At 40.9% G+C, this 15,152-nt stretch overlaps 1 protein-coding gene across 2 annotated transcripts in view; it reads left to right on the top strand.

Moving 5' to 3' along the window:
* ddr2l (discoidin domain receptor family, member 2, like) overlaps nt 1-15,152 on the top strand; it is a 51,085-nt gene that overhangs the window by 20,508 nt on the left and 15,425 nt on the right. For both annotated transcript variants that reach the window (XM_034118341.1, XM_034118340.1), the window contains exons 2-10: nt 4,585-4,681; nt 4,920-5,022; nt 5,601-5,670; nt 8,112-8,264; nt 8,618-8,765; nt 10,482-10,587; nt 10,664-10,853; nt 12,029-12,275; nt 12,372-12,458. In XM_034118341.1, the coding sequence (XP_033974232.1) occupies nt 4,621-4,681; nt 4,920-5,022; nt 5,601-5,670; nt 8,112-8,264; nt 8,618-8,765; nt 10,482-10,587; nt 10,664-10,853; nt 12,029-12,275; nt 12,372-12,458 (1,165 nt within the window). In that variant the 5' untranslated portion in view covers nt 4,585-4,620. The remainder of the gene's footprint in view (nt 1-4,584; nt 4,682-4,919; nt 5,023-5,600; nt 5,671-8,111; nt 8,265-8,617; nt 8,766-10,481; nt 10,588-10,663; nt 10,854-12,028; nt 12,276-12,371; nt 12,459-15,152) is intronic.

Raw genomic sequence — 15,152 nt, 5'->3', positions numbered from 1 at the left:
TCGGATAATCTCCACATGTCTACCCTACTTTTATCATTTTCGAATCATAATTCTAATCGATAGATTTATGATCGATATATTTATGATTAAAAATTATAAAAGTAGGGTAGACATGTGGAGATTATCCGACTGAACAAAACCTCTTATAGTAAAATATCTGAGTAATTATTCCACCTTTGGTAATAGGTCTAAGCCTGAACACCATGTAACACACGTAACCCTGACAACCACAGTGTTTACCTCCAGTGTTTTAACTTCTCAGTGTTCAAAAGGTGTACTCTGTACTCTGTGACATCACTGTAGTTCTCAGCTCAGCTTTCAATAAAAACGCCTCTCTCAGCTTGCTGTTAGTAACTCTTTAACTCTCTGCTTCTCCCTTCCCTCCATTGTTCTCTTCTCCACCTTTCTCCCCCTCCTTCCTCTCCTTCATTGACGTTATCTCCCTCCTCTTCCTCCTCCTTTTTCTCCTCCTCCTGTCTTTGTGTTTTCTCCCATCAGCCCTCAGTCTCCCTCTCTCTTGTCCAGCTGTTTCCTCCAGTGACTTAATCTTCGCAACACCACTTTGATTTTCAAATATATAAAAGTATATTTTGATTGAGAGAAGATATTTCTGCTCTGTGTGTGTGTGTGTGTGTGTGTGTGTGTGTGTGTGTGTGTGTGTGTGTGTGTGTGTGTGTGTGTGTGTGTGTGTGTGTCTGTGTGTCTGTCTGTCTGTAGTATTGCCTCTGTAACCTCTGTTTGTGGGATGCTGTTTGTGTTCAGTATTTATAGAGTGCTCTGCTCCATGAGCAATAACATTGTGAAATCTTGCACACGCACACAAACACAAATAAATGAAGTTAAGACTCATTCAGGCTGACCCCTTTATGTTTGGTTAGGTTTAGTTTGTTCCTTAAAAAATAAGGAAAAATGCTAACTTTAATACTTGTTATGACCTATTTTAAAGAGGCCCTTTTATGGTAATTTTCAGGTTCATATTTGTATTTTGTGTCTCTACTGTAACTTGTCTCCATCCTTTAATGTTCAAAAAGCTCTTTATTTTTCTCATACTGCCTGTGCTGCAGCCCCTCTTTTCACCCTCTGTCTGAAACCAGAACCCAGTCTGCTCTGATTGGTTAGCTGGCCGACTCTGTTGTGATTGGTCAACCGCTTAGAAATGTCCCGCCCCTTAGGCTATCATGAACAATTTGTTGGAGTCCTAGCCAATAGGAAGTAAACAAAGGAGTCCAATAGAGTGGTGCAGTGACGAGTCCTAAAACCCGGAAGTGAGTTAGCATTTTACCACTACCGGTTCCCTCGTCTCAGAGCCAATGGGATTTCTCCATAGGATTTGGGAAAATAGCTGGAAATAAGGTCTGTGTTTGACACAAATTTAAGAGACGGATCACGTTTTGTTCTACGACATTAAATACATCAGCAGTGACCCCACTTGGTGATTTTTGAAGAGTTTACGTGTCTGACAAACGATGGTTGTTAACAAGTGGCTGAATAGGACTATAGAAGTTGTAGAGGACGTTGTATGTCATTACACCGAACACGTAAACATTCCCGCTACGTTTGTTTGCCCCTGTTCTGCTTGAAAGCAAGTACCTGCGCTCTTGCAAACTGTTAAAACAAACGCTTCAACTTGTACAATTTTGAATCTGTATTTTTGAATATCGATCTGTAGTTCGTTTATAGCATAACGTTAGCATTTTGCTTCTGGCGATTAGATTTATGATTAGAACATTATAAAAGTAGGGTAGACATGTGGAGATTATCCGGCTGAACAAAACGTGCATTTATCAAACAGGTTAGTTCTCCACAGACCTTATTTCAAGCTATTTTCCAAAATCCTATGGAGAAATCCCATTGTTTTTTTGTCGAGGGAACCCATGCGCAGCTTACTTCCGGGTAAATATGTCATCCCTGCACCACTCTATGGAGGCGTTTCAAGCCGGGGGGTGGGGGGGGGGGGGGGGGATTTTAGCCTTTGCAGACCATTTATATGCACAAAAACCTATACAACACTCTACAGGAAAGAGAAAACCCCCAAAGAGCATAATTTAAAACTCAAGTTGTCCTGCTGTCAGCTGTTTGGTTTAAAAAGTACATGCTTTTGGTAATTTGTTGACAAATAGCTGAGGATGTTGGCTTTAGTGAAGAAGCCTACATCAATCAATCTATCAATCAATCAATCAATCAATCAATGTTTATTTATATAGCCCAATATCACAAATGTTACATTTGTCTCAGTGGACTTCACAGTTTGTACAGAATATCAGTATGACAATACGTCACCCTCTGTCCTTAGACCCTCATATCGTACAAGGAAAAACTTCCAAAGAAACCCTACAGTTTAAAGGGGAACATGGGAGCATGGGAGAAACCTCAGGGAGAGCAACAGAGGAGGGATCCCTCTCCCAGGACGGACAGACGTGCAATAGATGCCGTGTGTAAATCGAAAAGATAATACATTTACAACATAGGTAGACCAAATGTTTGAAAATGCATATGTCTATAATAAGAAGATGAATCCACGAGGATGTCAACAATCCTGTGGGAGCCATCAGGGAAGTAGTATGATAAAAGTCAGGCAGGACCACAGTGACAGGTTCAGCCACGACTCGAAATCCAGGACTCAGATCAGGACTCAGGATCAGCCACGACTCAGGATCCCAGCGTAGACACCAAAAAGAAATTTGGGGGAAGCTGGGTTATTCGGAACATGAGAGTACACAGGTACAGACAGAGAGAAGGAAGAAGTAAGGTGTCCCCCGACAGTCTGAGACCCCATTTACACGGGAATGAAACGGGTTGTATCCGCATAGTTTCTCTTGCGTATAGCCCTTTCATTTACACGAGGCCATAACAAAACGATAGAAACGGACCCCGCAAACGATAACGGGTCCCAAGGTGGATAGATCTGCAAACGGAACGCTCTGGGGGGTCAAACTGCTGTAGCATGGTCAGTAGCTACTGTCAGTAGGGGTCTTCTTCGCTGCTTTTGGTGTATTTTGTGGCGGCAGCAGCACCACTTACAGGCCTGGCATATGTACTACAGCTTTTCCAGCGGGTCGATCGGTCTCGTGTGAACAGACACGTTAAATGAATCGAATGCGTGTGAACGGAATACTTTTTTGAAAACGCATACGGTGCGTAAACGCAAACGTTCCCGTGTAAAGGCAGCCTAAGCCTATAGCAGCAAAACTAGGGGCTGAATCTAATCAGCCCTAACTATAAGCTTTATCAAAAAGGAAGGTCTTAAGCGCACTCTTAAAAACGGATAGGGTGTCTGCCGCCCGAACACAAACTGGAAGCTAATTCCACAAATGTGGAGCTTGATAAGAAAAGGCTTTTTACACTAGCTGGATCTCATTGGATAATATAATCAGATACAACTCAATGAAACCCAATCCTCGGAGATGTCTCAAACATTAGCTGAGGATGGCTTGGTGATCATTAAATCAATATTGATCAGAAATACTTGGTTGGGTGGCAGGTGTTTGTAAAAACTGATGAGAGGAGACTTTGAATAATGATCTATTGAGCCTTGTTTAAAATCGCTGTTTGAGATAAACCAAAGAGCTACATAGAAGAAATAAATCCTGCCCATTTTTTTAAAAATGTAACAGTAGTCTGTAACTGTAAGAGAATCGTTACCTTTTCTGTATCCTGTTACATGTACTCTGTTAGTCCCCATCGAATACCCCCTAATAAGAATAAACATGTTTTATAAATAGGGTTGCAAAGGGGCGGAAAGTTTCCGGAAAATTTCCATGGGAAGTTAAGCTGGGGAATTTTGGAAATATTCGATGCAAAATTAAACAAAAAAACATGACATTTCAACAGATTTATTTTAATTTTAATATATATATTTTTTAAGTAGAACAGGACAAGTTTTAATTATTTTATTGAACAATTATTTATTTCATTGAAGAACGAAAACAGGAATGTTGAGTTAAATATTACTCATCTGTGCATGTGATGGAGGAATGCACAGTGCCTGTAGGGGTGTGGTCTCAATAGCCATGCAGTAAGCAGTTTGCTATGGCATGGATATTCAAGTGTACTTGAATGGCATCTGTTTGTTTTAGTCAAGATTATGCTAAAATATACTTTCCCCAACTATATTTAAGTTCCCTATGAAGAGCCAACCTTCAATTTTGAAAATTCTCAGTTTATTCCCATAAATTCCCGTTTATTCCCGTTAATTCCCGTTTATTCCCGTTAATTCCCGTTTATTCCCATGGAAAGTTTCCATCTTTGAAAATTCCCGGAATTTTGCAACCCTAGTTATAAACAATTTGTAAGAAATGGATGATTTAAATGCAACCTAACTTGATTGCATTTGGTAAATTGCCATGGCATAATTCACTCTGATGGCTCCTGATATAGAAAATTGCACATATTTTTTATTTATATTCTTATTGTGGACTTAAATTGTTTGTTTTCATATCTTTGTCCTTTCTGGTTTCTCGTTCATAATCACACCGAGTGACTCACTATGTTGTTTTACCAGCTCTGAACACATTGGCAAAATAAAGAATCAATTATATTTAATTATGACATTTTCTAATTGTTCTCTCTCTGTCTCTCTGTCAGAGATGTAGCGTGTGTTGGTGTGATCGGTGGACCATCATGCACCTCTTCCTGCTGCTGATCCTTCCAGCCACAGCAGCCTTCGGACAGATTGACCCTGGTACACACACACACACACACACACACACACACACACACACACACACACACACACACACACACACACACACACACACACACACACACACACACACACACACACACACACACACACACACACACACACACACACACACACACACAACACACACACACACACACACAAACACAACACACACACACACAGATTCTCTATAAGGTCAAATTGTGACTGATTCTGTGTGTTTGTGTGCTTTCAGCACACTGTCGCTATGCCTTGGGCATGGAAGATGGACGGATTACAGACCATGACATCACAGCATCTAGCCAATGGTACGAGACCACGGGACCTCAGTACGCCAGGTGAGTTTGACTTAAAAACATATAATCTTTTTTCCTTAAGTCTTGTGAAAAGCTTATCAATTTTACTTTTTTACAATTTTAATATTTAAACTTTAGATTACAATACTTTTATATTTGTTATGATAAAAAAAAAGGTTTTATAAAAATGTGGAGGAAAAACCTCAAGATTATTGCAAACAAAATCATTCTCAATACATTTCTCACTTTCGCAATTGAATACAAATAATAGACATTACATATACAGGGCTTTTCAATATATGCTTTAGATGACAGAATAAATAACCAACTTAAACACAGTACAAGTCACGCAAGCCTGACTAAATAATAGTAAAGTTTGGATGTGAAGTTCCATATTCTCCATAAAAGCTTAGCAGTTCTGAAGGCTCAGCTTCTGACAGTAATTATAAAACGTTCTTAAGATCGCCTGATGATTTCTATTAACGTGTGTGTGTGTGTGTGTGTGTGTGTGTGTGTGTGTGTGTGTGTGTGTGTGTGTGTGTGTGTGTGTGTGTGTGTGTGTGTGTGTGTGTGTGCGTGCGTGCGTGCGTGCGTGTGTGTGTGTGTGTGTGTGTGTGTAGGATGAATCGTGAGGAGGGAGATGGCGCCTGGTGTCCTGAGGATAATCCTTCCGACCCTCAGTACCTGCAGGTCTGTGTCTGCTCACTGCTTTAAGACACAAACTCATATTTAATTTAATATTTTGTTTTCTTGTGTATTCAGTGTTTGAACGTTATAATGTCTGTGTGGATTCTTAGTCACGTAGGTCAGGATATATTGTGAAGTCCAAAGTCAAAGGCTGATGTTGATGATTGCAGTTCACACTGGGCGACTGTACACATGTAAAATACTAACATTCCTGGGCCTTATTTAACTTTAAAGAGGAAATATGACGCTTATTTTGCTGGTCATACTTTTACCTTTGGTGTCTACTAGAACAAGATAGCATCCTTTATTGTTAAAAAAAGACATTACTTTTCTCATAAAGTCTGTCTCAATTTACCTGTATTCCCCCGCTGCTCAAACGCTCCATTTTGGCGCCTGTCTCTTTAAGAGCCCTTTCCCAAAAGACTGGTCTGAATACTGTGTGTATTTCTCCGTGGATTTAGCATTTTGATACTTTCACAGTATTTAAACGGCACCTAGACTTGCTTTATAATAAAAAGGATTATATTCTATACACTATATGGGACATTTTTAGCTTATCAATATGTGAAAGTTAAAGGTCCCATGACATGGCCATTTCTACTGATCATAATTCCATTGTTGAGGTATACTAAAATAGATTTACATTGTGCAATTTTCCAAAATCACATTGGTTTCTCATACAGCATCTCTGTATAGTATGTGTATTCACTCTCTGTCCTAAACGGCTTGTTGGAACTCCTGCACCCCCCCCCTCCCTGTGAGCCCAGTGTGCTCTGATTGGTCAGCTCGCCCACTCTGTTCTGATGAGTCCACCACCGTTACAGCGGAACATCAGTGATTATGTGTTACAATGGCGTTAGCAACCAGAAAATGACACCAGTAATGACAAACAGATGAGAATGCTGTGTGGGGTCTGGGTGCCATGTTGGCGGGACGTTGCGAGGCTCGCTGCTGCGAGGAGCGGACAGTGTGAGCTGGCTTACTGGTGTGGTTTCCTGTGTGAGCTGTGAGTGATATGAAAATGGTCAAAACACCACCAGACTTCAGATGACAGTTAATGGTCCAGCCCTCAACATGTCTATGTGCCATTAGTGAGTTTTCCTCAAAAGCTGTTGCCATGGCAACGCATCCCTTGCAATAAAACACGATATTGCTATAACTCCTATGAAAATTGTCAAAAAGTGCTAAAACTTCACATGTGTGCTAATAGTCCAGCCGTGAAGACATCTGCAGGACACTTTTGAGATTTCTTCAAATGCCGTTGCCATGGCAATACAATGCTCGCCATGAAACACGGTTTTCTCATAACTTCAGTGAAAATGCTCCAAACAGCCCAAAACTTCACAGGTTTGGTAACGATGCAGCCATCAACGCATCTAAGCGTATTATGGGGTGTCATCAAATACCGTTGCCATGGCGACAGATCATTCGCCATCAAGTTAGTTCAATAGTTTGCAGTTGAAATATTCTGCTGCTTTTCCAAGCCTTTTTACTTTCTTTTCTTCTCTTATCACACATTCAAGCCCCCAGTGTTCATGTATCATTTCAATCTAAATTCTTCACTTTCTTCTTACACATTACATTTCAGCATAGCAGTTCAGCGTCAGCTTTTCAGCATAAAGCATTCCCACTAGCAATTTCTTCAGGAATTGCATTCTCTAGTTATTATTATTCCGCCGGGTTATTTTGTCCTTCTTCTGCTCCCACATTCCACATCGCAGAAACTCCATTCAAACATCAAAATGTTCAGCTCAGTCGGGAATCGATTGCTATTACTTTTCTCATTCATAACTTTCATAATTCCCGAGATATATCCCATAATTCATCACATTTTTAACATGGAAGTCAATGGAGAAACTCTTCAGACTTGAAAAATCTTCATGCCACTTCAACTGCTAAATTATTCACTGTCTTCTTACACATTATATTTCAGCATAGCAGTTCAGCATCAGCTTTTCAGCATAAAGCATTCATAACGTAAGGGCTCTGCGGACGTAACGTAACGGCTCTGCGGATTGGTCCATTTGGACCAATTGGTCCATTTGGGTATGGTTACGTCACCATACCCAGGATCCAAAGCGACTTAAATACACTACCATTGACATGCCAGCAATTCGGGGTTCAGTATTTTGCCTAAGTACACTTTGACATGTTTACTTCAGGGGCGTGGATTGAACCACTGGCCCCTTGATTGGCAGATCAGCAAATGTTTTGTTCACAGCCTTCTTCAGAAATCCTTCAGAAAAGTTGACTCAGTATTGTCCGATCAACATTTGATGAATCTACTCTTTTCCGCATTTAGCTGCACAGTCTTAAGGAAAACATTGAACAGAGTAGTTGACTTTTTCGAAGAAGACATTTGAAATATAAACTTGTGCGACTCGGCTGAATACTTTTAGTGCTATAATAAACTAACTCAGCATAATGTTATTTGCATCGTTCAGGTGGATCTGGGCAAGTTGACCTTCCTGACGGTGGTTGGGACTCAGGGACGATACGCCAGGTACTCAGGGAACGAGTTTGCCCGAGCCTACCGCCTCAACTACAGCCGGGACGGCCTGCTGTGGAAGTCCTGGAGGAACCGGCTGGGGAACATGGTGAGTGACACACATGTTTCACAAAGCACTGTGGGTAAGCACTGGCTAGGGTAGAAGGGAAATGGAGGAAAGAATAGAATCAAATATGGAGCGGAAACCTGGCGGCTTGTTATAACAGGGAAGAATAAGAGAAACAGGAAGTAAAAGAAAAGAAAATGACGCCTTTTCTACTCTGAGCAGCTTCTGGTCATTCAAGCTGGAATCTCAGGAAATTACATTTAAAAACCAACTTCCTGTTGGCCTTTAAGCTCCCTGACAGCTATAGCAGACACAATTTGAACAGCAAGTCATGTTTTAGACATTTATTCCTGCTTCAAGACTATTGATGTTTTTCATTTGAAATGTGTCTCCAGGTGATGGAGGGCAACAAAAATGCCTACACCTCTCTCATCAACGACCTTCACCCTCCGATCATCACCCGCTACGTCCGACTGATCCCTGTCCCCAAGCTGTCCACCACCGTCTGCATGAGAGTGGAGCTGTACGGCTGTCTGTGGGAGGGTACGACACACACACACACACACACACACATACACACACACACACACACACACACACACACACACACACACACACACACACACACACACACACACACACACACACACACGCACACGCACACACACACACACACTGTCACACTGTGAATGTGTGTGAGCTCTGCTGACATTAGAGGTTGTTGCCTCAGTGGAGTTAGACCTTTCTAAGAAATGTTATCTCCTCCTCACATAAACTCCTCAGAAACTTCCTAATTTGGTAATAGCCACAAGTTTTTTTTAAAACTCTTTTTTCAAAAACTGTTAATACAGCTATGTTTTATATTTTTATAGCACCTTTCATAAAAGATTTGTAGCCCTAAGTGCTTCACAGCAGTTAAATAGACAAATGAGTATGAAAAGGGTAAAAGCAATGTATACAATAACAAATATTGATTGATAAGAACCAAACCCGCTGCTAAAGTTCAACAAATACGTATATCCATTCAGATTAATACTCAGTGGCTCGGCTTCTTCTTAGTGATTCGGACTTGGACTTGGGCTCTGGCTCGAACACAGGTAATGATGCCTGGACCCTGACTCTTATTGGGTGACTTGGACTTGGACTGGAACAGCGGGGACTGAAGAGTGACTCGGAATCAAGAGTTGGTGACTTGACTACAACACTGGCGTCAGTCGTGGGACAACTACCATTTTCTGCAGATGAACTACGAAAAGCGGATTTGGATACTTTGCTCTGTGCATTCTTATCATGTTGTTTCATGCGGGATTAATAAACTTGGACAACATTGAACAATAAATGACCTCATTACCAAGGTATGAACTTAACCCTTATGTTGTGTCCGGGTCTCCCGTGACCCGTTTCAAGTTAAAATGATATAATAACTATGCTCTAGTTTTTTTTATCGGAACAAGGCACCTTGATATCCTCCACAACAGCTATATAAACACTCCAAAACAGATTTTGACAATTTTTGCCACATCTGAAGGTCTCTAAAAAAGAAAGTGTATAATTTGGTTTTCGGGTCTGGGGAGACCCAAATTTGGCCCAATCAAGATTCATCTTTGACTTTAGACACCCCCCCCCCCCAATTATTGCTTCTACTGTGGACAATATTTTTTCAAAGAAATAGGCATTCTATTCAATCCAAATTATCCAGAGTCCCCCAAAGCTTCAAAATCTACCCAAAATTCATCAAAAATAAACCCACAGAGCGAACAAATACAGTATGGCCACTTTCTGGTTAAAACTGCCATATTTGATCCATGTCTGAAACGGACTACCCCAATAACCCCAAAAACCACTCCGAAATTGTCCAAATCAGCCAAGCCATTTTTTAACTATACTTAGGCTATAATGGTAATTAATGCTATTCAACCCAAATTATGTTAATCGCGCAAATTGCCCAACATATGCAAGTTAGCATCCGGCTGTTTCTATGTGCTGGGGACCTGTACTATACATTTCTTACTTCAAACTTTAGGCTACTCAACATTTCCTGGTTCAATACAGAACGTTATGAGCTGGCAACTAAACAATATGTGACCACAACCCCTAGAACATGAACAGGCCAACAGAATGGAAATAATGAAAGTATAAACTGGTCAATACAAAACTTTGACACGATTCCAGCAAATTGATTGAGATGATTTTTGTTTCAACATTTGCTGTAATAAAGCAGTTGAACAAGTTTGTCATCCCCCCCCCCTCCCCTTGCAGATGGGCTGATCTCCTACAGCGCTCCGGAGGGTCAGCTCATGATGCCCCCTGGTTATCCCATCGCCAGCCTCAACGACTCCACGTATGACGGAGCGCACGAGAGGAGGTGAGCCACGTGAACATCACTTAACTGTCTCCTCTGCCCTCCGCTCTCTGTCACTGACAGCTGTTTCATCCAATAGGAGGCTGCTAGGCGGGCTGGGCCAGCTGACGGACGGTGTGATCGGCCTGGACGACTTCCTGCTGACCCGGCAGTACCACGTGTGGCCGGGCTACGACTACCTGGGCTGGAGGAACGACTCTCTGGGAAGTCAGGGGTTCGTGGAGATGGAGTTTGTGTTCGACAGGAAGAGGAACTTCACCTCCATGAAGGTTGTCAGTTCTTACTTTACCTAATCACAGCCACAAAACAAATAATACATTTTTTTTCTCCACCGCCTTAGGTCTTTTGGGGCGAGTAGACAAATTCTTCTGTTGTTCTTTACATCTGTGATTTTGTCTGTTCTACAGTACTGCAATACTACCTGGTACAAGTGTTTGTCAACTGCTTTAAAATCTGCTCAAAGATTGTTGGTCAACCCTGTCAGAGACTTTATGACTCAGCATACCATAATAACCTAGTGATGCTGTCCAACAACATAATCTCGGACCCAAACCATGTTCTGAACAGCGAATATGAACTGCTACCATCTAATCGGAAATACAGGGTCCTGCGATTCAATAAAGTCAGACTGAAGAATCCTTTGTGCATCAGCCGATCCTCACAGTAAATACAGAGCTGAATCCGAGGTCAAATGCACGCTAAAGGGTCTTTGAGTATGTTTCTCTCAGTGATTGTGATGTTATGTTAAATGTTTTTATTTTTTTTCATGTATTGGGTCTTGATATTTATCTATGTTGATGGAAATGCAAATGGAGCTGCTGTGATGCAATTCAAATTTCAAACTTGATCTGATCATTAGTTAAGTATTATCGTATAGTATTATACACACACTTCTAGTCCACAGCAGCTAAACAGATTGCAGTTCTCTTACTAACAAACTCTAAAATATGCACACAAGTTCTTTCTGATTGCGGTGATTGTAATTGAATAATGTGCACAAGGGACCCCCGTGAAAAAAAAGATGCCACAAAATGACTTCAGGCAAAAGATTGGTTGACTTTAACGAAATATCTTGGTTTGGCTTAAAAATAACTACGTTTGTTATGTAATTGGAGATACGTATATTTAAAGAAAATTACCTTTGACATTGATTTGAATCGTATATATGTGATATGTCAAAAAACATAATCTGGGTCAAAACACAAAATTAACATTGCAGTTCCATTTGAGCTGGATTACTTTATTCACATTTCCTTTTACTTCTATTTTACTCTAATTTCAAAAGATATATAAAAAACATATTACAATGTATGTATGTATGTATTAATAGTAGATACATCATTTGTATACATATTCATAAACAGCTTCCACCATATAAGTAAAGTTCTGTCTTGGAAATCTGTCTATCACACTTTCTAATGAATGTATTTTCTCCCTGTTCCAGGTTCACAGTAACAACATGTTCCGCCGCAGTGTGAAGATCTTCTCCTCCGTTTCCTGCTGGTTTAAGCCCCGCCTCATCGCCGACTGGGAGGCGGAGCCTGTGTCGTTCAAGACGGTGCTGGACGATAGGAACCCAAGCGCCCGATACGTCACCGTGCCACTGAACCGCCGCGCAGCCAAATTCCTCCGCTGCCGCTTTTACTTTGCCGATTTCTGGATGATGTTCAGCGAAATCTCCTTTCAGTCAGGTAACAAATGCACAACTCAGACACACAAACATAAATACAAATAATTCTTTTCAAAAGAAGATTAAAAGAATAATACCCCTTAATTTTCCCCCTCAGAGGACACCATACTCCTCGACCCCATTGTGTCGACCGTCCCTCCAATCAAGAAGGAGAGCACCATGTCAACCCCATCTGTGATGACAGGTATTCCCTTTGACCTTACCCTTTTCATTTCACATAAAATAATCCCTCAAATGTAAACACATAAAAGCTAGGGTAGGCAGTTATTGGCCAATAAATCTGTAATAACCTTGAGCATTGTGATTGTTGTGGTCTAAGAGAAAACTACACCCCTGCTCCTCGTATTGGCTGTTCTACTAAGGCAGATGTGTGTACACAGCCATTAAAGAGGCCCTATTATGTTTTGGGGTTTTCCCTTTCCTGTAGTGTGTAATATAGGTTGTTGTGCATGTAAATGGTCTGCAAAGGCTAAAATCCCAAAGTTCCTTCTAGAGGGAGTTTCTTTCCGACACACTCCACCCCTGCCTGAAAAGTCTCCATTGGAGCCCTTTGTTTACTTCCGTGACATAGTGACATCATTATGTAACACTTGTGCTTCTATTGGCTAGTTCTCAAACACAGTGTACTTGATAGGCGGGACATCTGTAGGCAGTTGACCAATCAAAACAGAGCCGGCAGCTAACCAATCAGATCAGACTGGGCTCTGGTTTCAGACAGGGTGAAAAGAGGTGCTGCAGCACAGGCAGTATGAGAAAAATAAAGAGCTTTTTGAACATTAAAGCATGGAGACATGTCACAGTAGAGCAGGGGTGGGGAACCTTTTTCCTCTCAAGGGCCATTTCAATTTTTACAACATCCTCAGAGGGCCGTACAAATGATTGAACTCAACGTCTGCTTAAAAAAACTAAAATAACAGCCCATTAATTTCGCCTTTCTTTCATGCCGTGCAAAGAATAAGAAACCTCTTAATCCAGATATTTTACCATGACTCGCATATGCATGCACGTGCACGGTTGTGGCATGACCACCAACACAGAAATATATGGACACAAGATGTGTGCAAATGTATTTAGTTTCATATCTATGTGAACATGATTTAAGTGGGGGGGGGGACCTAACCTCCTCTAGGGGGGTCTGGGGGCATGCTCCCCCGGGAAGATTTTTATTTGTTGAAGTTAAAAGCATCAATCTGGTGCACTTTGAGAGCAACATTAGGAGATCTATGGATACATCTCTCAACACCCATATGAAACAGAACTGTAAGCAGATTTTCTTTTTCTTTATGGATATTTTACAAATCACTCCCCTTTCAAACTGTATTCTTGTTTATTAACAACTTTTTTTTACTGTCATAGTATTTTATACCAGTTTTTCCTTTATTCTCTTATTTTTTTATAACTATAATGATCATATAAAGATGTGCCTTTACCTCACTGGTTGTAGAAAAAGCTTATTATATTCGTTAGCATAGCTAGCTAACCAGATGCTAATAACAACAAAGTTATTGACTGTATGATCAGTATGACAGATGAACAGATCGCCAATGGGCTTACAACTAAAGACACAGCCACGCAGAAACTGCGGCATGTGTACGGCTCCTTATGGGTACTGACATTTGTGAAGTCCCGGCCCGGAGCGGCGTTCTGGGGCTCTCCGGCAGAACTACACCCCTGTCAGACGAGACATATACCACGTGATGACACGTTAGGCTCGTGTTGTGTTCAAGGACCCTGACCACGAAAACAGGCACTCGCTTGTTTAATTATTTTGCGGTCTAGATTTCTTTAATTTTTTTCTTTTTTGCGTGTGTTTATAAATTACCTCGAGGGCCGTACCAAATGGTCTCGCGGTCCGTATACGGCCCGGAGGCCAGAGGTTCCCCACCCCTGCAGTAGAGGAACAAAATACAAATATGAACCTGAAAATCAGCAGAATAGGTCGTCCTCTAGCCACAGTGAGTGAGTTGATCAACAGTAAATGTATCTCAGTGAGAGCCCTTTAAGTATTTTACTATTTTCCAAGCTACTGTAGCATTCATATTTCAGAGCATGTTCCAGAAACAGAAATCCTTAATTTGTCCCGCAATGGGGTAATTTCACATTTACATACATTTACATTTTACATGAGAACTCAGCTGTCGATGCAACCCAGTCTCACGGCATTTCGTGTTATAGTCACGACATTTAATCTATTGATTCGTGTTCACCAACACGATTTTCCCCTTTTTTTCGTGTCACACAGAACGATTTTAAAAGCAATGTATTTCTATTGGTAGTATGTTTCGTGCCTGCACCGAGTCTTTTTGTCCGGTCGGGTCTTGGAAGACCAGAAGCTGTGTGGTTCATAAAAACATTTTCTTACTCAATATCAAGCCACGATTATTGTTTTTAATTTTAAATCGTATAATGTCTGACTTTTTTTGCCGTCCGCGAGAAAAAGAAATGGGGCTCAGAGCCTCAGAATACTGAAATCTGTATTTTTTAAATCTTTTTTTCCTTCTAATTTGTTATTCTTTTCTAAATAACACACTGCTATTTACTCAACAATAACACACAATTATCCTTGTTTTTATTTATTTGTTTAATTCTATAATCTCTGGCTTTTTTGGCATCTGTCAGGAACTGAATTTCAAAATAAAATAACCGGAAACAGACGTAGGCCTATATGGGACATTTCGAGCATCATTGCGATACACACCCACTGAACTGATTACCCAAGATCCACAGCTATGGTTTAAGTTCGGTGATTGGATGTTTTAGCCGTAATGCACGTTGGGATATGGTGTTAATTAGGGCTGTCAGTCGATTAAAATATTTAATCGCGATTAATCGCATGATTGTCCATAGTTAATCGCGATTAATCGCAAATTAATCGCAC

This window comes from Trematomus bernacchii, unplaced genomic scaffold, assembly GCF_902827165.1.
Source record: "Trematomus bernacchii unplaced genomic scaffold, fTreBer1.1, whole genome shotgun sequence".
Classification (NCBI taxonomy): Eukaryota; Metazoa; Chordata; class Actinopteri; order Perciformes; family Nototheniidae; genus Trematomus; species Trematomus bernacchii.
Note: the sequence above shows the minus strand (reverse complement) of the source record. Positions and strands in the feature narration are given on the sequence as shown.